Raw genomic sequence first — 22631 nt, 5'->3', positions numbered from 1 at the left:
ATTATAGAGCTTTTTAAATGAAACAGTAGAAGCCGTATCGCCCCCTACGCTTCCTGTAGTGTATTACAGTCTGTCAGAGCGACTGTGTGGATCATATGAACATTATAGAGCTTTTTAAATGAAACAGTAGAAGCCGTATCGCCCCCTACGCTTCCTGTAGTGTATTACAGTCTGTCAGAGCGACTGTGTGGATCATATGAACATTATAGAGCTTTTTAAATGAAACAGTAGAAGCCGTATCGCCCCCTACGCTTCCTGTAGTGTATTACAGTCTGTCAGAGCGACTGTGTGGATCATATGAACATTATAGAGCTTTTTAAATGAAACAGTAGAAGCCGTATCGCCCCCTACGCTTCCTGTAGTGTATTACAGTCTGTCAGAGCGACTGTGTGGATCATATGAACATTATAGAGCTTTTTAAATGAAACAGTAGAAGCCGTATCGCCCCCTACGCTTCCTGTAGTGTATTACAGTCTGTCAGAGCGACTGTGTGGATCATATGAACATTATAGAGCTTTTTAAATGAAACAGTAGAAGCCGTATCGCCCCCTACGCTTCCTGTAGTGTATTACAGTCTGTCAGAGCGACTGTGTGGATCATATGAACATTATAGAGCTTTTTAAATGAAACAGTAGAAGCCGTATCGCCCCCTACGCTTCCTGTAGTGTATTACAGTCTGTCAGAGCGACTGTGTGGATCATATGAACATTATTGAGTGCTGTCACTTTTAAACAACACATATACTCATCAATTTTTTTCCATAATAATGCTGATGACAACTAATTTTGTTGGCTAATCACTGAGCACGTGCAAAGCGACAGAGCTGCCACGTGCATAAGGTCACGTTTCGGGATCCCTTGTTTCAGACTTCTGAAGGAGGACTAAAGCTACTTTGGTACATGGTATAGAACATATGGCTCTCGTTTTGTGGGAGCTGATCTGCAGCGGTGCTTCCTATCTTCCTCGAGAGCCTGTAGATAGAGAGAGAGAGGCAGAGAGAGGCAGAGAGGAATATTGATTGTGGCATTGGGCGCAGGGTGGATTAAAGAGTGAATGAGTCATATGAAAATGTCATGCTGAGTGCTGGCTGGGCTCGGGAGCTCTTCACTGAAAGACAGGACACACTTAGATTCAGTCAGATACAGAGACACAACAGGGGTTCTTGCAGAGAGAGACGGACAGAGAGAGAAAGAGAGTGGGGGAGAGAGAGAGAATCAGAGAGAGAGAGAGAGGAGAGAGAGACACAGAGAGAGAGGGGGGCACACAGAGAGAGCGAGAGAGACATAGAGAGAGAGAAAGAGGAAAGGGGGCACACAGAGTAGAGAGGGAGGGAGATGGAAGGAGAGAGAGAGAGAGACAGAGAAAGAGGAGAGATTGAGAGATAGAGAGAGAGGGGGCACTCACAGAGAGAGAGAGAGAAAGAGGAGAGAGAGAGACAGAGAGAGAGAAAGAGAGAGAGAGAGAGAGAGACACAGAGAAAGAGGAGAGAGAGAGACAAAGAGGAGAGAGAAAAAGAGGAGAGAGAGACAGAGAGAGAGAGAGAGTGAAAGAGGAGAAGGAGAGAGAGAGACAGAGAAAGAGGAGAGAGAGAAACAGAGAAAGAGAGAGAGAGCGACAGAGGAGAGAGAGAAAGAGAGAGAGAGGAGAGAGAGAGAGAGAGAGAGAGAGGGAAAGAGAGAGAAAGAGAGAAAGAGAGAGAGAGAGAGGGAAAGAGAGAGAAAGAGAGAGAGAGAGAGAGAGAGAGAGAGAGAGAAGAGAGACAGAGAAAGAGGAGAGAGCGACAGGAGAGAGAGAGGAGAGAGAGAGAAGAGAGACAGAGAAAGAGGAGAGAGAGAGACAGAGAAAGAGAGAGAGAGAGGGAAAGAGAGAAAGAGAGAGACAGAGAGAGAAAGAGAGAGAGAGAGAGACAGAGAGAGAGAGGGAAAGAGAGAGAAAGAGAGAAAGAGAGAGAGAGAGAGACAGAGAGAGAGAGAGAGATAGAGAGAGAGACAGAGAGAAAGACAGAGAGAGAGAGAGAGAGAGAGAGAGAGACAGAGAGAGAGAGACAGAGAGAGACAGAGAGAGAGAGAGAGAGATAGAGAGAGAGACAGAGAGAAAGACAGAGAGAGAGAGAGAGAGAGAGAGAGAGACAGAGAGAGAGAGAGAGAGAGAGAAAGACAGAGAGAGACAGAGAGAGAGAGAGAGAGGGAGAGAGAGAGAGAGAGAGAGAGAGATAGAGAGAGAGACAGAGAGAAAGACAGAGAGAGACAGAGAGAGAGGGAGAGAGAGAGAGAGAGAGAGAGAGAGACAGAGAGAGAGAGAGAGAGAGAGAGAGAGAGAGAGAGAGAGAGAGAGAGAGAGAGAGAGAGAGAGACAGAGAGAGAGGGAGAGAGAGAGAGAGAGAGAGAGAGAGAGAGAGAGAGAGAGAGAGAGAGAGAGAGAGAGAGAGAGAGGTATAGTTGTGCAGTAACTGTAACTGAGTGGGGCAGCTGAATTAGTGGTGTTATTTCCTCAGTGACAGTCGGGCTCTAATCCCCTCATTGTCATGCAGGTCTTCCTCTGGCCATTGATGCAGGTGTCCCTACCTACAGACATACACGTGTGCACAGCAGGAGAACCGGTTCTGCGGTTCTGCGTCCGATGAGGAAATAACACCCTGGTTATGGTGAGGCTGCACGCTGAGCTCGGCCTGCTGTGGTTAGAGTCTTACAGGCTGAGGGGGAAGCTTGACTCACACCTGTTTCTCTGGGTTTCCTTCTCGTTCACGTCTGCGGTGCCTCGCCTGGTTTAGAGGACGCTGCCACAGATTTAGCCTATAAAGAGTGCTGAGGCACTTAGGAGGAGGCATGCCGTCACGGCCCTCTCTGAGCCAGAGATCATCCCAGACCAGCAGCAAGTGTCCGGCGTAGGGTGAGCAAATGAGCAAAGGCCAAAAATCTGAGGCTGAAATAATAACACTGAAAAAGGGTCCCAGAGACCTGAAGACCACACCATGAACAGAAATGAGACAGAACTGAGAGAAGCTGGGTTCATTACAAGGATTGCATGTAGCGCCAAAAAGAGCCACTCCCAGATCCGTAATATATCCGTAATATCCGGCTCTTTTTCCTCAATAAATAAAATATTTCTGTCTCGTTTGTTTCTCTTTATCTGCTGTTAGGACTTGTGTTAAAATCTGATGCAGTTATAATTGATACTTTTTTAATCCCACAGACGGGGAAATTCCACCTCCGCATTTGACCCATCTGTGAAGTGAAACACCACATACACACTAGTGAACACACACACTAGGGGGCAGTGAGCACACTTGCCCGGAGCAGTGGGCAGCCCTATCCACGGCGCCCGGGGAGCAAGTTGGGGTTAGGTGTCTTGCTCAAGGACACCTCAGTCATGGACTGTCTGGATCGAACCGGCAACCTTCCGTTCCCAGTTCCCTAACCTCCAGCCCACGACTGCCGAAATATGGAAAATTCAAGCACCACTGTAAATTATGCCGTGGAATTTTGTCTACAGCCACAGTGACCTCGGAGTTTTGGTTCCTCTCAGTGGTTCCTCATGTTCTTAAGGAGCTGCACCTTTTGAGTCTTCGCTCCTCTCAGTTGTTTCCCAAACTCTTCAGGAGGGTCTCCTGTCGAGTCTTGGCTTCACTCAGTGGTTCCTCTTGCTCTTCAGGAGGTTCTCCTTTTGAGGTTTAAATCCACTCACTGGTTCGTTATGCTCTTATGGAGGTCCTCTTTTTGAGTTTTGATTCCTCTCAGTGGTTCCTCATGTTCTTAAGGAGCTGCTCCTTTTGAGTCTTGGCTCCTCTCAGTTGATTCCCATGCTCTTCAGGAGGGTCTTCTTTTGTGTCTTGGCTTCCCTCCATGGTTCCTCTTGCTCTTAGAGAGGTTCTCCTTTTGAGTTTTGGTTCTTCTCAGTGGTTCCTTATGCCCTTTGGGAGGTTCTCCTTTTGAGGCTTGGCTCCTCTCCATTGTTTCTTGTGCTCTTAAGGAGCTTCTCCTTTTGACTTTTGGTTCTTCTCAGTGGTTTCTCATGTTCGTAAGGAGGTTCTCCTTATGAGTCTTGGCTCCTCTCAGTGGTTCCTCGTGCTCTTATGGAGCTTCCCGGTTATTCCTCAGGCACTTAGAGAAGTTCTTCGAGCCGTGGTTCCCCTCAGTGATGTCTCCTGCCTTGGCTACTGCCTTCACTCTGAGGCGTGACTGTTTTTCTCGTCTAGCTCATTCATTTCTACGTCTGAATTTCTGAAAAGTGTTTTTTTACAGTGTCAGCTGTAAAAAAAAAAAAACCTAATCTACATAAAACAGTGCTTTAACACCGCGTGGCAGTCAGAGGTGATTAATTATGGCATGTTTTCCATGTATGGTGTGACTCATTTACACTTCGTGTTGCATTAAAAGATCATAAAGCTGCAGGTAAACAAACACACTGCTGTGAGAAAAACCCGGTTTGTTTACTGGAATGAAGTTAAATCGAAGCTGACAGGTTGTTGAAGTGTGTAACTAAAATCTGGTGCGTTCGCTTCCTTTCACAGAGCTTTTTCGACGGCTGGGACGTCACCAAAAAGAAGGACAAGACCAAAGGCAGACATGATACCCTGCTGGACCGTGAGTGATGCCATTCATACGGGGGTGCAGAATGTGGGTGGGGGTCAGGGTGGTGGTGGGTGGGGGGTCAGGTTGGCTCAGCCACCTCACTGCCGTCTGGGGAAGGTTCCTAGCTCTGACACGCCACTGCCGTTTATTTATGTTCAAACTACACAAAGCTGTGGGAAAAATAGACTTGGAGAAAAAAAGTCGTGATATTTCGAGAAAAAAGACGTAGATTTACGACATTAAAGTGGCATTAACAGCAGGAAAGGTGAGCATTGTGGCCAAAGGCTTTGTGAAGCAGCGCCTCCTGGTGGTAAATGAGGGGCATTGAGTTCGTGGAGCTGCACTTTCATATCAAACACCCATAAAGAAACCCTAACGTGGTATGGCAGCCCCCCTACAATTATCCCCCTACAGTTAGCCCCACTTAGCCCCACCTTCAAAAATGATGACTTTATTCTTCAAATATTACGACTTTATTCTCGAAATATTATGACGTTATTCTTGAAATACTATCCCAACCACCTGGTTAGTGTAGTGGGTAACACCTCTGCATTCTATGCTGTAGACTTTGGTTCAATGCCCGGCTTGGACAAGCACCCTACACTACACCAATATGAGTCCTTGGGCAAGACTCCCAACACCACCTTGGCTTGCCTGTGTATGTTCTAAATGTGCTAAAACACACAGTCTAGACAAACCCAAAGCTCTCCACACTGTTGAGAGAGTTTAAAGCCCTTTCAGCGTTTTCTTTTTTAATTCTGAGATCACGTGTTAAAAGCTTTGATGGGCTTTATGGAGAAAAGACTCGGCTGCTAAACTTTACTGAGCTAATTTTAACACCAGGCCTGCCAGACAAAGCAATGTCACTTAGCAACTTCTTCAGACAATGTGATGAGGATATCTTACATAATACAGCCTTAACTGTAGACAATGAGCACTGCCTGCTCCTGAAGCCCTGCAGTTAGCAGACATTGTGTGAAATTTGTGTTTTTGTGTTCTACCTGATGTGTTCTAATCATCTAGATGACCGTCATCGGGTCAAGCTGCACTCTCTCCTGGCCGATCCCAACTCTGACTACGTCAACGCCAACTACATTGACGTAAGTTCCAGCTTCTTCTCTGTTCTCCAACTTCTTCCTTTTCGCTTCTTGCGGTCACTTCTGGCCAGGATGCTGGCCTCTCAGTGTTCAGTGAGGGAGGATGGAGGAAATCTGTGTGAAAGAGGGAGTGATGTTTCCTCACCGCTCTGAGATGATTGCCCCTGGGGGATTTCATGCTTCGGTGCTGTTCCATGTCTGAATGAAGGGGTCTCAAAACGGGCTTTGTGATTCTCCAACGAGGGCAGATCCTCTAAGCCTGGACACAGAGCTATATGCCTTATACCGAGCGCTGTCATATCTGCCAGTCTCCCAGCAGGCTTCGTTAGGCCTGATCCTCGACACGACTTCACCATTCGTCTGTCTCCTAGAAGAATATCCCCATCACAGGCTCCTGTTGTGGTCCATTCTAGCCACTTTGTGACTAATTCCAGCAGTTAGGCAGATAAAAAGGTGCAGAATAAAGGATTTCGTCTCAACTACCACGTCTTCTTTGTAGGAACTGGCCCAAATAATTTGATTTGCTTGTGTATTTGTTTATGTCTTGGGTTCTCCATCTCTGAGGCTCTGTCTATATTTGGACTCAATAAAATAAAAATAAGGCCTACAATAAATTTCATCAGCTGCATGGAAAAGCTACTAAAAAAGCTGGTGAAGCTGAATGCATCATAAACTCAATACCTCAATACCTCCTTTAATGCAGCGCTTGATGTCCAGATCTGACGTCCAGATCTGGGGCTGCTAGGCTAACGATGCTAACAAACACTGGAAGTCAGTAGTCACTCAAACCGATTCCCAATGCATCCCAACGTCTTTATATCGCTGCTGTCGGAACGAAACCTCGTATCTCCGTTTTTGTCGTTTTTCAGTTTTTGACATAATTTGAAAATGATTACTGTCCTTTACATTGTGTGTAAATTTCATGATGAATGGACCAAAAGAAACGGCCCAAAATGACTCGGAAAGAAAGTCCGGTTCCATTGACTTCCATTAAAAGTCAAGTAGGTTTTTCCTTCTCCTGTAAAGTTCTCAATTTGGAGATACATGGTTTTGATCTGACAACTGCGATATGTTTGGTTCAAAGCTTCATCAACATGTTTAAAAATAACAGTTAAAAGTAAAACGGCATTTTATTATGTTTATATTATATTTATTATATTTAAAGGCAGAGGTCTCCCATTATCAGATCTCAACGGTATCAAAACTTCTGCTAATTCTTTTAAGAACTGATAAAATCTTGTCAAAGTTTTTGGAGGTCAGACTTTTTAGGTTGTATCCTATCACACCACAGCGCTCAGCTTGGCTGTATCCAAACTTCTGCATGTTCTTCCTTGGAACTGTAGTTTATTTGCTTTTCTGGCTAAAATTATTGATTGGGCTTCAAGAGGTGAGAGTTTTAGATGGTATTTCTTGTTCTTCCTGAGAACTGGTTTATTTTTCTTTTTTCTAATATACTGAGAGCCTTGTAGAAGATCAAAGATGGAAGCCCGTTGCATCAGTATATCCAAACTGACCTTGTCCGCTGCTATCACCGTCTTCCTAAACAAAAGTAGCAGCTAACAGATTGGAGGATAAGTGTGTGCGCTCTTATTTATTCCTCTCAGTCTCTTGGATTGCAGTGGTTTCGGGTTTATTAGCGTTCATGAAAACCTTGTAGAACTTTTATGGTCAGTGTTATTAGTGTTACTGTTGAGTGGAAGAGCCTGGTGCTCAGAAATTTCTGCTGCAGGTTCTTGTCCTTTATAAGGAGCTGGATGGAAAACTGTGCAATAAGAAAAAGGCGTTCATACTTACTTAAGCTTTGAAGAGTAAATGAAAAAATGTGCAGATACACACCTGTAATTATACAGTAGGCCATGAGGGTGAGTAAACAAAGCTGCCAGTCAAATAGCCACGCCCACTCACCCAGCCTTCATACTGACCCGTCAGTCAAACAGCCCACACCCGCTCACCCAGCCTTCATTCTGACCCGTCAGTCAAACAGCCACACCCGCTCACCCAGCCTTCATACTGACCCGTCACTCAAACGCCCACACCCGCTCACCCAGCCTTCATACTGACCCGTCAGTCAAACGCCCACACCCGCTCACCCAGCCTTCATACTGACCCGTCAGTCAAACGCCCACACCCGCTCACCCAACCTTCATACTGACCCGTCAGTCAAACGCCCACACCCGCTCACCCAGCCTTCATACTGACCCGTCAGTCAAACGCCCACACCCGCTCACCCAGCCTTCATACTGACCCGTCAGTCAAACGCCCACACCCGCTTACCCAACCTTCATACTGACCCGTCAGTCAAACGCCCACACCCGCTCACCCAACCTTCATACTGACCCGTCAGTCAAACGCCCACACCCGCTCACCCAACCTTCATACTGACCCGTCAGTCAAACGCCCACACCCGCTCACCCAACCTTCATACTGACCCGTCAGTCAAACGCCCACACCCGCTCACCCAGCCTTCATACTGACCCGTCAGTCAAACGCCCACACCCGCTCACCCAACCTTCATACTGACCCGTCAGTCAAACGCCCACACCCGCTCACCCAGCCTTCATACTGACCCGTCAGTCAAACGCCCACACCCGCTCACCCAACCTTCATACTGACCCGTCAGTCAAACGCCCACACCCGCTCACCCAACCTTCATACTGACCCGTCAGTCAAACGCCCACACCCGCTCACCCAACCTTCATACTGACCCGTCAGTCAAACGCCCACACCCGCTCACCCAGCCTTCATACTGACCCGTCAGTCAAACGCCCACACCCGCTCACCCAACCTTCATACTGACCCGTCAGTCAAACGCCCACACCCGCTCACCCAGCCTTCATACTGACCCGTCAGTCAAACGCCCACACCCGCTCACCCAACCTTCATACTGACCCGTCAGTCAAACGCCCACACCCGCTCACCCAACCTTCATACTGACCCGTCAGTCAAACGCCCACACCCGCTCACCCAACCTTCATACTGACCCGTCAGTCAAACGCCCACACCCGCTCACCCAGCCTTCATACTGACCCGTCAGTCAAACGCCCACACCCGCTCACCCAACCTTCATACTGACCCGTCAGTCAAACGCCCACACCCGCTCACCCAGCCTTCATACTAATCCCCCACTCAAATAGCCACGCCCACTCACCCAGCCTTCATACTAATCCCCCACTCAAATAGCCACGCCCACTCACCCAGCCTTCAACTTTCACCACTGCAGCTACTGTTTCTTGGGAGTCAAGTCAATGTTAATCAGTGATGTAATGTCATATACCACCTTTGCTAAATGTCCATGGCAAGCCGTGATCACAGAGTAAAGACAGTCACTTGGGAACGTAGAAGGCAGTTTGGTTAATGTAGGTGAACTTTTACCTTGGGAACCTAGAAAGTGCGAGCCAATAGAAAATGAGATGGTGAGCTGTGGTATGAAACGGCTCCTCGGTCAATATGATGTCATTCGTTGCTCACAGTGTAAAAAGAAAACAACCAAACCAGTTACCTTACTAACCAATTTCCCCCAAAATGACTCCACATCAGGACCACCCCTGATTCCTGCTCCCCCCTGCCAGAGAAAACAGCAGGACAACAGTCCGGTGTGACCACGGCTTCAGTGGACTCGTCTTCATTGACGTTAACAGGCTTTCCGTGCACTCACTGGATCCCTAACAGGCTCCATCAGTATTCAGAGACAGGCTTCACGTTTAAGACAGTAAAGAATGTGTTAATTGAATGTGTGTAATGAGCTTCAGAGATCTAGATCTAGATTAAATTGTGTTTAATCCAGGGAGCAGCTATAAAATGTAAATGACCTTGGTGCTAATATAACACACACCCCAATGGAAACGAGCTTTATCCTTGCGGTGGCGACTGGATAAACAAAAGCTACTTAAGCGAAATGAAAGGTTCCTGGATTAAACGTTGCTGTGTAATGTCATGCTTGGCTGGAACACGCTCAGGATTTAGTGACTGTGTCTCTGAGCGCAAACAAGCTTAAAAAGTCAAACATGTCCGGTCTCTCTCCTGCACTCAGTAAGTGACCTTTTCTTCGAGAAGGCGTAAATGGCAGTAAAACACATCGTGCAGACTGAATTAAGGTGCTGTTCGTTTCGTGCTCTTCTTAGCTGTCTCTCGGAGAGCACGGGGAAGCGCGCTGCTTTGAAAAACGAGTAAAATGCATCTCTTTTCATTCTTCCTGACGGGCTGATGCTAAGTGGAGGACGTGTTTTGCGGGATCTGTTGCTCGTTTTCACACTTTGAGTGATTGCAGTCTCTCCTGCAGGTGGTCTGTTCTCAGGCCCTAATTTTTCAAGACCTTCTTACCTACTTCTTCTTCTCTAATGACTGTAATTAGCCTCTTTATCTTCTCTCTTTCTCTCTCTCTCTGTCTCTCCTTGTTCCTTCCACTCTCTTTTTTCCCCCTCCTTTAATTTGGGACCTCTTAGATTCGGATAAACAGGGAAGTAAGTACTCTTCTCTTTTTTCCTCTCACCTGTCCTCCTATTGTTCATGCTGTTTTCGCTCGATGTGTCACAGTAAAGCAGTCTGTGTTTTCTCATCTGTTGTCTCCCTTTTGCCATGTGGCCTCTTTCGCGCTTGCCCTGATTTTCCTCACGTCAGCTTAATCATCGTCTACAACACCCCCAAAACTAACCTCATGCCTAAAAATCACTGCACCTCATTGTGCATCTCGATAAAATGCAGGCCATCCGAGTTTTTGCCCACTGTTAGGCCTGGATGATAGGATGATGATACCAGGTATCAGTGAAATAACCCAATGACGATGCGACAAAGGTGAGAATTATCGTGTTGAAATAGAGCTTGATAAATAATATTAAATAATACACTCACCGGCCACTTTATTAGGTAAGTGCTAGTAAAAGGCTGGACCCCCTTTTGCCTTCAGAACCTCTTAATTCTTCTTGTCAGACTTTCAATAAGGTGTTGGAAACGTTCCTCAGAGATTCTGGTTGGTTATTTGAGTTCCTGCTGACTTTCTATCATCTGGAACCAGTCTGCCCATTCTCCTCTGACCTCTCACATCAACAAGGCATTTTCGTCCACACAACTGACCGCTCACTGGATATTTCCTCTTTTTCGGACCGTTCTCTGTAAACCCTAGAGATGGTTGAGCGTGAAAATCCCAGCAGATCAGCAGTTTCTGAAATACTCAGACCAGCCCGTCTGGCACCAACAACCACGCCACGTTCAAAGCCCCTTAAATCCCCTTTCTTCCCCGTTCTGATGCTCGGTCTGCACTTCAGCAGGTCGTCTTGACCACCTCTACAGGCCTAAATGCAGTGAGCTGCAGCAACAACTGAGCAGGTACCTAATAAAGTGGCCGGTGAGTGTATGTACAGTAATATTTTATTTCCTTTTACTGTTAGAGCAATGGATTGTTTTGGGGCATTAATAATCTTTGGCAAGTTTCTCCAGCAGGGGGAGCTATTAACATGCAAGTCACTTTTATATGCATTATTTAAAGCAAAGAGACAGCCACGAACCCACACTAGCACTAGCAAGTACTTGGGTAATATAAGCAAACACCAGGGCAAAAACGATGGCTATACATAGAACCATAAACACTCAAGGAACCCTTTTCTTGCTTAAATGGTGCTTCAGATTGATGGAGAATGTGTTGTGTGTGGTTCTATAAAGCACCAAAACAGGTTTCTTAATTTGCTGCAAGCTTGAGATGATAACACTAGCCATATAGAACCATTTTCAAAAAGGTCCTACATAGAATCATATGCAGCAGTTCGCAAGAGGTTTTGAGGGGTTTTGGGTGGGCACTTGTTTGTATGCATGATCTGAAGGTGTGTGGTGCTTTATTTAGGGCAGATCACGTGTTGTGGGGACTTTGATTACTAACAACAATCAAGGACAAAGAAATCAGTGAAAAATGACATTATGTGTGGAATCTCTCACATTTTCAACATCAGTTAGGATTTTTTGGCCCTCTGTGGTCTGCGGTCATTCTCTCTCGATTTGATCATCTCCTCTTAAACTCTCCTCTAAAGGTTCTTCATAGAACCCGATCCTCATGTGTCTCATATCTAAACGCTCCGTTATCTTCATCACTACTTTCCAAACCCACTGCAGCAGCTTCAGCAGCTGGAAACTCTCTGACGCCGTTTCACACGAGTCTCCGATGTGGACTGAATGAAGATTTAAGGGTTTCTGGCGTGACGGTCAGTCCTTAGTGATTTCCTGAGTGTCCGTCGGTCAGTTTCACACAGAATGTAGACGGACACACGAATCTGCCAGCTCCACACGGTGAGAGGCAGATGACGTGTATCTCAGGCCCTCTTCATAGGCTCATAACTCCGGATGTGAGTCTCGTAGGATCTCGTGATGAGATGGAATGGAAAGGGTGGCTCTGCCGATTCAGGAAGGGTTTGAGCTGGATTTCTGAGCTGGATCATCACAAAGACACAGGCGAGTTTGTGGACCCCAGAGGGTTGAAATCCTGCAGTGTGGGTCAGGTATCAACCAGACTGAGAGTCAGAGCTAAAATTTAGTTGAAAGTCATGTAGTGTAACCCCAGCTTAAATGGATTTTGTGAAAGAGCTCTCTGCGGTTCAAGTCGAGTCAAGGCTGAACTTTGGGGCCTTGTTGCCACGTAGGCTGGCCATCCAGCTCTTGCGTGGGTTTTTGTACTACGCTTCACTGTATCAGCAGAGTGGGAGGTTGACCAGCTTTACAGTACATCTCCCAGAGAGAGTCCTCTTCTCCACTAGCTTCTACTTTCTTCCTTTGTTCCCTCCAAGCGGTACTGGTCATGGTCACACCTGATGCCCAATGTTTGCCACACATTCCCAGCTTTAAACGTCCTCTTTAGAACTCAAAACATTTGATCAGATTTTTTATGCAGCTCAAGCGTTTGGCGACTTAATCACATCAGAGAAGGACCTCCGCTTGAAATAAACAGGTTAAAATAACAGCACAGTGTGGCAGATCATCCTTAATTCTCCATCAAGTCTGACACAGAATCAAGATTATTGTGCAAAATTGATGTTGGTAATTAAGTTGAAATTGCAAAACAAATTGTTAATGTACTGCCTCTGGGGAGTTTAAATTGGAGAGCTGGTTGATAATTAGTCCCCAGGTTTCCTCTACGGCAGAAATTATCAATGTTAAAATGCGACTGTGTGCTCAGTGGGTAATTTCAGGTCAAATTACGGGCGCCGACACTCACACTCATCATCATTTCTGTTTTGCACATGTTGCTTTGTCTCAGCACACAGTCTTCCATTTGTGCCGTTCAGGGCCTGACCGATACATGCGTTTTGGGACCGAACAGGCGATGCTGCATGTTTTAAGGGGCTAAAAATTCGGACTAAATTCTAATAAAATTTCATATGATCAAAAATTGCGCTTTGCAAACTGATATGATTGTCAAATAAACAGCAGTAACTCACAAATAATAAATAATAAAAATGTTGTTGCATAGCCGGCATAACCAGAGAGATGAAGGAAGTAGGCAGGAGTTCTGTGAGGCTGGTCGCATAGCGAAAAGAATGGTGGCAAAGGCAAAGGCTCAGGCCTATGATGAGCTGTATGAGAGGCTGGACAGTAAAGAAGGAGTAAAGGACTTGTATCTCTTGGCTAAACAGAGAGATAGAGCTGGAAAGGATGTACAGCAGGTTAGGCTGATAAAGGATAGAGAGGGAAATGTACTAGTGAGTGAACAGAGAGTGTTGGGTAGATGGAAGGAGTACTTTGAAGAACTAATGAATGAGGAAAACGAGAGAGAGAGGAGGACAACGGGGGGAGAGATAGTGGATCAGGAAGTGCAGAGAATTAGTAAGGTGGAAGTGAGGGCAGCTTTAAAAAGGATGAAGAATGGAAAGGCAGTTGGTCCAGATGACATACCTGAGGAGGTATGGAGATGTTTAGGAGAGAAGGCAGTGGACTTTTTAACCAGGTTGTTTAACAAACTCCTGGAGCGTGAGAGGATGCCTGATGAGTGGAGAAGCAGTGTACTGGTCCCCATTTTTAAGAACAAGGGTGATGTGCAGAGCTGCAGTAACTACAGAGGTATAAAGTTGATGAGCCACACCATGAAGGTATGGGAAAGAGTTGTTGAAGCAAGGCAAAGGCGAGAGGTTCAGATCAGTGAGCAGCAGTTTGGTTTCATGCCCAGAAAGAGCACCACAGATGCAGTTTTTGCATTTTCTCCTTTTTCATCGGTTGTCCTCCAATTTTTTCTTGTACTACTGCTAATATATGCACTCTTAAAAAAGCACCATCTCAAAAAATCCACCACCATCAAGGTGTGTATTCTCACTACTTCTGGGCCCACATTACTACTCAGAAGCACGTTTTGTTGTTTCGAGGGAGAATTCCAGCACTTTTCTACACAATTAAATGAGAAATTATCTGAAACATTGTTTTGAGAAGATTTTGGACTAAAATATCTGCTTTTAAAATCTATTTATATTACAGGGTGTTGTAAAGCAAAATAGCCCCCCCCAAAAAACTTATTTTATTATTATTATCACAGATTTATCACTATTTTACCATCATCAACATTCCATATAAAGCATATAAGAAGAAACTTGTGGATTCACTGGTGAATTAGAATAGTAAAAATAATATCTATGTTTGCATTTTAAACATGATGACACCTGGATCCTCATCACCACCATTCGTTCATCACCCTGAATGACTTTATTTACGATTGAATTATGCAGACCTTTTTTGGTCTGTGAAATATAATTGTGTTTTGAGTTCAAATTGGCCACAGTTTCTTACATTCGATGTTATTATAATACAAATTAAACCACCAATTACTTCTCACTACTTTTTCACCAAGACGTCTATGATTTAACAAAAAATGTAACATTGCAGGTGGAGTCCCACAAGGTTTAGTTTTAGGGCCTATGCTTTTCTCTGTGTACATGTTACCTCATTAGGTCAATAGGAAATATAAGATAAATTTTCATAGCTATGCTGATGACACACAATTGTACATGTAGATTCCTTCAAGATGATCAAAACAGGCTGACCAGCTGTGTGTCAGATATTTCTCAGTGGATGTCACAAAAAGTCCTACAACTAAAGTTGCTTTATGAGAAGCTCAGCTCTTTATCTTCATATCCTAAAAGCTGCAGTAGAAACCTGGGTGTGATCTTAGACTCTGAGCTCTGCCTGTAAACAAAGTCTCTAAAGCAGCTTTTTATCATGTGAGAAAATCACTAAACTTCAGCTTTTTCTCTCAGAGCGACGCAGAGAAACCCGCTGCTACGTTTGTTCAGCAGAGTTGATCACTGTAATGGTCTTCTTACTGGAGAAAACAGTCCATCCTCTAGAACCCGTACAGAACTCAGCAGCACGGATCCTCACAGCACCAACACAGAGAGCTCATATGACCCCGTCTACACACCGCACTGACCGCCTGGATCTGTTAGAGAGAGTTTAAAGCTCTGCTGCTGGTTTTTAAAGCTCTAAAAGACCTTAAAGCTCCTGAACGTGTGTCTGTTTATGATCTCAGATCTGCAGATTCTGACCTTCTGAACTCCTTCAGTAAAACACAGAAAACGTGGAGAGGCTCTTTCAGTTCTTCTGCTTCTAAACTGTGGCGCTCAGTTCAGCTTTCATTAGACAGTCGAGCTCAGAGCTCACTTTAAATAAACACCTGAAAATGCAGCTCTTTAACTCAACTGCACCTCCTGCATTATACCATTTTAATTAAATGCTTATATTTGCCTGGAAAGCACTTTGAGCTGCCAGCTACACTGCAAGGAATGGCATCTTGTCAAGCAAAATCACCTTAAAATATAGTCAATAAATCAAACATCTCCTCTATTGAGATCGTTGTACGCTTAATTTAAACTTAATTCTTTTGTTTTTAAGAAATGTGCTTGAAACCAGGAAAATGACCTGGCAGTGTAATGAAAGTGTAATGAATTTTACTTGATAAAATTACCTAAAACAAGCAATTGATATCTAGAAATAAGCTAGATAATCTTTTAGTAAGTGCATAACAATCCTGAAATGGGAAATATTCACTATATTTAATATAATTTTACTTTACAAGATACCATTTTGTAACGGGGAGCAAGGAGGCGGACGCACATGTTGAGATAAGCAAGTTTTATTATGGGCAAATCCAGGGTCACGGTCAAAACAGTCCAGGTTCAAATAGCCAACGCGGAGAGCAGGAAAGACAGACATGACAAAATGAACACAGGCATAAACATCCAAACAACACAGACAGAGATTCAAACAAAGACCAGTCACCAGACCGGGGACAACACAGGGCTTAAATACATTAAGGGTAACAAGGGACAGGTGCAAACACAGGTGGAGACACTCAGGGGTGTGGTTGGTTAGTGTAGTGGGTAACACCTCTGCCTTCTACACTGTAGACTGCCCCCACCTGGGCAAACACTCTACACTACACCAATAAGGGTCCTTGGGCAAGACTCCTAACACCACCTTCACCTTCCTGTGTAAAATGATCAGATTGTAAGTCGCTCTGGATAAGAGCGTCACCCAAATGCCATTAATGTAAATGAGTCATGAAACAAGGGGGCAGGACTAGAAAACCAAAACAAATGCACATGGAAGATCAAAGCAAAGGGGCACATGGATTAGTGGGAGGAGCCAACCGAGACACATTTTTTGCAGTGTGTATGAAAAGTCCTTTATAAATAAAGACATTAAAGAAGATATCATTAATACTGATAAATATGGGCCGATATTATTGGTCGACCAGTATCAGTCAGGCCCTACTGTCATCATATAACCTGCGTACCACTGCGTACCTGCCTGCCGCCCCATATGATCTGTGAGATTGTTCTCGTTGGCTCAGGGGATGCGTACTGTTAACAGCGTGGGCTCAGGGGAGCGGAGGTCATAGAGCTGATGCATCATCCATCTCTCACCTCGCTGTGTGGTGTTCTTGGATGGAATGGGAGAATTTGGATCGGAAGGCAAGACTGTGCATGTATACGTGCGTTGGGGGGGGGGGTGCTGGGTGTGCGTGGGGGGTAAGGGGGTCATTGTGCACAAGAGTAATGGAGCAACATCGTCACGGACCGGCTGGGGAATTTTTCTCCTCCATGCCTCCCACACTTCCCCTCCCTCCGAGTGTGGAACGAGAGGGATGGGAGTGTAAGTGAACTGCCTGCGACAGCACTTAGCCCACATTTACACTCCGTTATATAACACCTCACTCAGATCCGGCCTTTCTCCCTTCAGCTGCTCAGTGTTCGTGTGTAGACGGAAGGGCAGACCGATATATCGCTTCTTAGTCGTTATCGCGATATTGACCAACTGTGGTAGCGGTTACAATATGCAAATGAGCTCTCTAACCAGTTATTATATGGTTATGTCTTAGGTGAGCATCATGCAGTCACAAATTCATGTGCTCCAACAAACTTTTACATCGTTTATTTTAAGGAGCACACTTTGGAAGCCTGGAAAGTCTAGGTTTATGTTGAGTGAAGCCCAGATTAGATGCGGTTCATTCGCCAAGCATTAAGCATTATTCACTTTTAAAAAATATCTTAGCATGTAAAACGATCTTAAATCTAATCAATAAAATCGAATATTTCTCATTTTGTGATTGTATACTGTAAAAAAATACTTTCTGTAAAATATATATATACATACTTCATGTGGTAACAAGCAAAGTAAAATAAAATAGACACTTGGAATAAAATCTTGGCTCTTTCAAATTATTTATTTAAATTGAATAAAACTCGTTCAGTTACTTGTTACCATGTAAATCATTTTTAGGTTGATCTAACAAACCATTTTTACAGTGTAGTAATAAACGTTTAAGATTACTTAACTCATTTCTAGACATGTTTACTTCTCTTATTGCGCTGGTGAATGCGATGACTTGTTTCAAGCATTATTTTCTGAAATAAGCAAAATTATCGGCATTATTTCTCAAAAAAAGTAAAACTATTAAAAACAACAAGTTCATAATGAGAAATATTAGATATGTTGAGTATTGTATTTGGGAGGATATAATGTCTGCGGTGCTGGCTGCTGGTTACATTACTTCTATTAACAGTAAATAACAGTAAAATAGCCGCTGTATACTGTAACTCAGCACAAGATTACTGTGATGTACACTTACAGTAGTCAGAAGACAGGAATTCTGTGTTTTTCCATAACAGCAGCAACAGAAATGCAACTCATTAGCCAGTAATTTACTGAAAGACCGGGAAAAAAAGACCTGAACATGAACAAAAACTGATTTCATATCAAAGAACAAGACAAATACTGTCACTGCCTTTCAGCATTTAAAAAATGAAAAGTTTTAAAAGTATTTAAAGCACCAAAACCTGAATCATCAGAATAAAAACACTTAAAACGTTTTATAAAAATAGTAAGCTCAAAGTCGTCGGCCCACCGTCAGTATTACCTCACAGTAATTTATGTGTTATTCCAGAAAATATTCTAAGGTGAATTAATTAAAGTATTTTAGGGGCAGTCGTGGGCTGGAGGTCAGGGAACCGGCCCTGTGACCGGAAGGTCGCCGGTTCAGTCCCCAGAGCCGACAGCACATGACTGAGGTGTCCTTGAGCAAGACACCTAACCCCCAACTGCTCCCCGGGCGCTGCGGACTGGGCTGCCCACCGCTCCGGGCAAGTGTGCTCACTGCCCCCTAGTGTGTGTTTGTGTGCTCACTAGTGTGTATGTGGTGTTTCACTGCACATTTGGCTTAAATGCAGAGGTGGGACTAATAAGGGTCTCTTAATCTACTCTAAAATCCTGGAGTTCATTATGACCTTATTTGTACATAGTTAGCGGTCTGTTGGGTAAAAATCACAAATAATTGCATGAATAATTTTAATAAGGCACAGTAAACACTGTTAAGACCTTGTTATGCAAATTACTAAGCATGAAGGAAACATCTCATTAATTGGCAGCATTTTATTACTGTAAGTCCTAGAGTACAGTACAGTAGAGTACAGTAGAGTTTTACTCTTCACTAATCAGAGGCAAACAATTTTTAATACGTCAGCTTCAAATTCTTCCGTTTAAAAGTTACATTTATCCACGTTTGGCTCTTACAGTGGATTATAACCAAGCTTATATGTGTTTGGCTACCAAAATGCAGCAAAAGGGTCATTTGCCTTAGAAAATGGAATGCAAATTGACTTAATGAATTAATGTTAATTCAGTAAAATGAATGCAGTTATTAGATTTTCACATGTCTGTGTGGAATTGAAATCATTTGGGCCTTAACGACCTTAAAGACCTTAACAAACCCCAGTATGTGTTCCTTCCAAAGGGGTTCCAAAGTGAATTAGGTTCATTTTAAGGATAAATAAAGTTGAGTTCTGACTTCAGAGTCAAGCTGGATCTGATGTTTTCATGTTTTCGAGTATTTAGGGGGGAGCGGTGCACAATCGTACACATTTCAGTGCTTTTGCTTCGTACTTAAAAGGCCAGAAATGTTCAAGATTGAAAATTTAGCCCAAGGCAAAGTGGGTCGGAATGTACGATGGGGCTTACGGTAACAGGCTGGGGGGCCAGGCTGGTTTAAATGATGTCATTAAAAAGTAATCATGTATTAAAGGAAGTATGAGTAGTGTGAAGAGGTGGAGTCAAACACAGACACTCTAATATTTGACTAAAAAGAACAACATCAGCTATCAAATTAAAATCAGTTCATTTACAGAACATCTGTGGTACGATTTAGACTCATCTTCCCATAAGAGCTCTAAAATAGCTGTAATTTAGGGGGCTTACAGGGGAACTTACAGGGGGCATTTTTCTGAATGACATGGTTATGATGGAAAGAAATCTTGTCTGATGTGAAGTGCTTCATTCTAGAGACGTTTACAGAGTCAGAGCCGCTCACAGTGGTGGTGATGGGAACCAGACGTCCCCCTCTAAAAGCTCCTCGCAGAAAGTTCCTACAGGAATTCGTTCATTGACTAAGACATTGTCGTACAATAGTTTTGTGATTAGTTTGGGTTAAAATGTATTTTGTTTAATCTATCATGCTGGAGGGATCAAAGGCAAAACAGTCCCCTTGAAAAAGTTTTATTCCAGATTTTCCACTGTTTTCCCATCGTCGACATTCCATATGAACTCAGAGGACTCGTGTAGGTTCTCTGGGGGATCTGGGTGGTATATAAAATGCGCTGTGAGAGTTTTTGGGATATTTAATTTTCTCAGCTCCAGCAGGTTTTTAGTTGTAATAACGTGTTAAACTAACCCCCCCATGTGGAGGCTGTAAACGCTGCTGTATTACACTCAACAAGGGGGGATTAAAGTGTTATAGCACTGAATTCTGTACAGCTCACTAATCAGATAGATAGATAGACAGACAGACAGACAGACAGACAGACAGATAGATAGACAGACAGACAGGTAGATAGACAGACAGACAGACAGACAGATAGATAGATAGACAGACAGACAGACAGACAGACAGACAGACAGATAGATAGACAGACAGACAGACAGATAGACAGACAGACAGACAGACAGACAGACAGACAGATAGATAGACAGTCAGACAGACAGATAGACAGACAGACAGGTAGATAGACAGACAGACAGACAGACAGACAGACAGACAGGTAGGTAGGTAGATAGATAGATAGATAGATAGATAGATAGATAGATAGATAGATAGACAGACAAACAGATAGACAGACAGATAGATAGATAGATAGATAGATAGATAGATAGATAGATAGATAGATAAACAGGTATATAGATAGATAGACAGACAGACAGACAGACAGATAGATAGATAGATAGATAGATAGATAGATAGACAGACAGGTAGATAGATAGATAGATAGATAGATAGACAGACAGACAGACAGACAGACAGATAGATAGATAGATAGATAGATAGATAGATAGACAGACAGACAGACAGATAGATAGACAGATAGATAGACAGACAGACAGACAGATAGATAAGACATAGATGATAGACAGACATAGATGATGCTGTGGGATCTTTAGAGGGCGGCATTATTTTACCGTAACCTGTTTAACTACATAAAAGCTCAGTTACGTTGTGCTCCATATTTTCACTCCCCTCATTTAATTGAGATGCTCCTCGTGGTTCCTCCGTTAAAGTAGGGCTGAGCGTGCTGCTCTCTGGTGACCCAGTGTTTAAGAAAAAGGGGGGTGTTGGGTGCAATCTTCTTGTCAGTGCAGGCAGATGGACACAAAGAAAACAGCAATTTCGGGAGTTTGCTGTGGAGCCTACAAACACGCTTTTACCTCAGACTTTCAGATTCTGTGTCTTAAAATATTTTAGTTTAGCTATAATGACAAAAATCATCATCAACACTTACTGAAACCACATCAATTCTGTGCTGCATTTTAAAGAAAACTTACCAAGTCAGAACTGTTCACAGTGGTGGTGATAGGAACCAGACGTCCCCCTCTAAAAGCTCCTCTCACGGTATTACATACTTATATCACAGCGCCTGATGTCTGAGACACTGACTGTGTTCACAAAGATTTTTGCCAATCCGATTTAATTTACTCCCATTACAGATTCAGACTGAGGTGTTTATTCTCACTCTACTCAACAATCTGTTTACATGCTCACTACAAGTAATCAGGTCCAAAATGACGTGGCTGGGTAGAGAACCGCTTAGTGTAGGCGTTACCATGACGACCAGCATCCCGTGAGGTCCAGTCAGAGTGAGATGAGCAGCAGTGAGCAGTGATTGTGTTTTTAACTGCTTTAAAATGACGTCAGACTCAGGAAAACGTCCTTCACACGTCCTTATTAAAGAAGGCCGAGAGGAAGACGTCGTGCTCTGAGACGCATAAGCTGGACGTCCGTCCCACCGCCGTCTTTTAAAGATCAGAGCATGAACTTCGTCTCCTCTGCAGACCAGTTTCTGCTCCGCCGTGTTGAGCGGTATAAACTCTCACTGTGACGCGACGCTCATGCAGAACGGACTGAAACTTTCCGATAGGGAAAGTAATCGGATACAGGAGTTTACACAGATATTATTCTTCTAATTAACAGATTATTTACAGGATTGCCCACCTCGACCAGTCGGATAGAAACTGTATTGCGAATGGCCTCAATCGGACTAGACTATTCCAACTGGGGTGTTTACATGGACGTATTCTATTCCGAGCTATTAGTCGGATTATTAATGGACTATCAGGCTGCATGTAAACATGGCTAGTGTTTAACGATACATAATATGCATTGTGTTGTGAAGCAAAATAGTCCCTAAAGAAAAGATTCGTTTATCTTCGCATCATCAACATTCCATATGAACTCAGAAGACTCGTGTAGGTTCTCTGGTGGTTCTGGATGGTAAATAAAGTGTCTATATCTGTGTTGTAGTCATGGCGACGCCTGGTTCCCATCACCACCACTGTAAAGACATCAGAACCATTTCACACCAAACCCCTCAGAATCCCTCTGTTTACATCTCATGCACTAAATTATGCATGAATTATGGAAAATGGGTGGAATTCCACTTCAAGGGCTGCTTGATGTCATTTCACGTATTCCTCTGATAGTGTTCTGACGCACTGCCGCAGGAAACCTGAATGAATGTTTATGCAGGTTTGTGTCGGCTGTGATGAAAAGCTTCTGTACCGTAGGTGTGTGTTCTCATGAATGCTGCCCTTCAGTAAAGTATCCATGGACCTCTATGTGAATATAACCCCCCCCCCCTTCTCTCTCCATCTGCTTATCTGTTTATCTCAGGGTTATCAGCGCTCTAATCACTTCATCGCGACTCAAGGTAAGCACCTCGCTTATACTCTGTGTGAATAGTGTGAATAGTGTGAAAGGAGGGGGTGGTGGTGGAGGGTGGTGGAGGGTGGTGGAGGGTGGTGGGGGGCTGGGGGGGCGGGTGTGGGCGTCGGTGGGTTCTGTTTGTGTCTCTGAGCAGCTCCAGTCCGGAGGGTCTGAATTATTCATGAGCAAATACTGTTATTGGTGTTTGATGAACTCGTCCCTGTGGATGTACCACCATGAGGACTACCCACT

General features: G+C 44.1%; 1 protein-coding gene across 5 annotated transcripts in view; it reads left to right on the top strand.

The window, feature by feature from the left end:
* ptprua (protein tyrosine phosphatase receptor type Ua) overlaps positions 1-22631 on the top strand; it is a 430978-nt gene that overhangs the window by 362833 nt on the left and 45514 nt on the right. For 3 of the 5 annotated variants that reach the window (XM_037540130.1, XM_037540143.1, XM_037540153.1), the window contains 4 exons: positions 4511-4583; positions 5595-5671; positions 10111-10128; positions 22347-22383. In XM_037540130.1, the coding sequence (XP_037396027.1) occupies positions 4511-4583; positions 5595-5671; positions 10111-10128; positions 22347-22383 (205 nt within the window). The remainder of the gene's footprint in view (positions 1-4510; positions 4584-5594; positions 5672-10110; positions 10129-22346; positions 22384-22631) is intronic. The other 2 variants (XM_037540149.1, XM_037540134.1) reach the window with 1 other exon arrangement.

Source organism: Pygocentrus nattereri, chromosome 1 (genome assembly GCF_015220715.1).
Source record: "Pygocentrus nattereri isolate fPygNat1 chromosome 1, fPygNat1.pri, whole genome shotgun sequence".
NCBI lineage: Eukaryota > Metazoa > Chordata > Actinopteri > Characiformes > Serrasalmidae > Pygocentrus > Pygocentrus nattereri.
The sequence above is the reverse complement of the archived record's forward strand: the minus strand, read 5'-3'. Positions and strand labels throughout refer to the sequence as shown.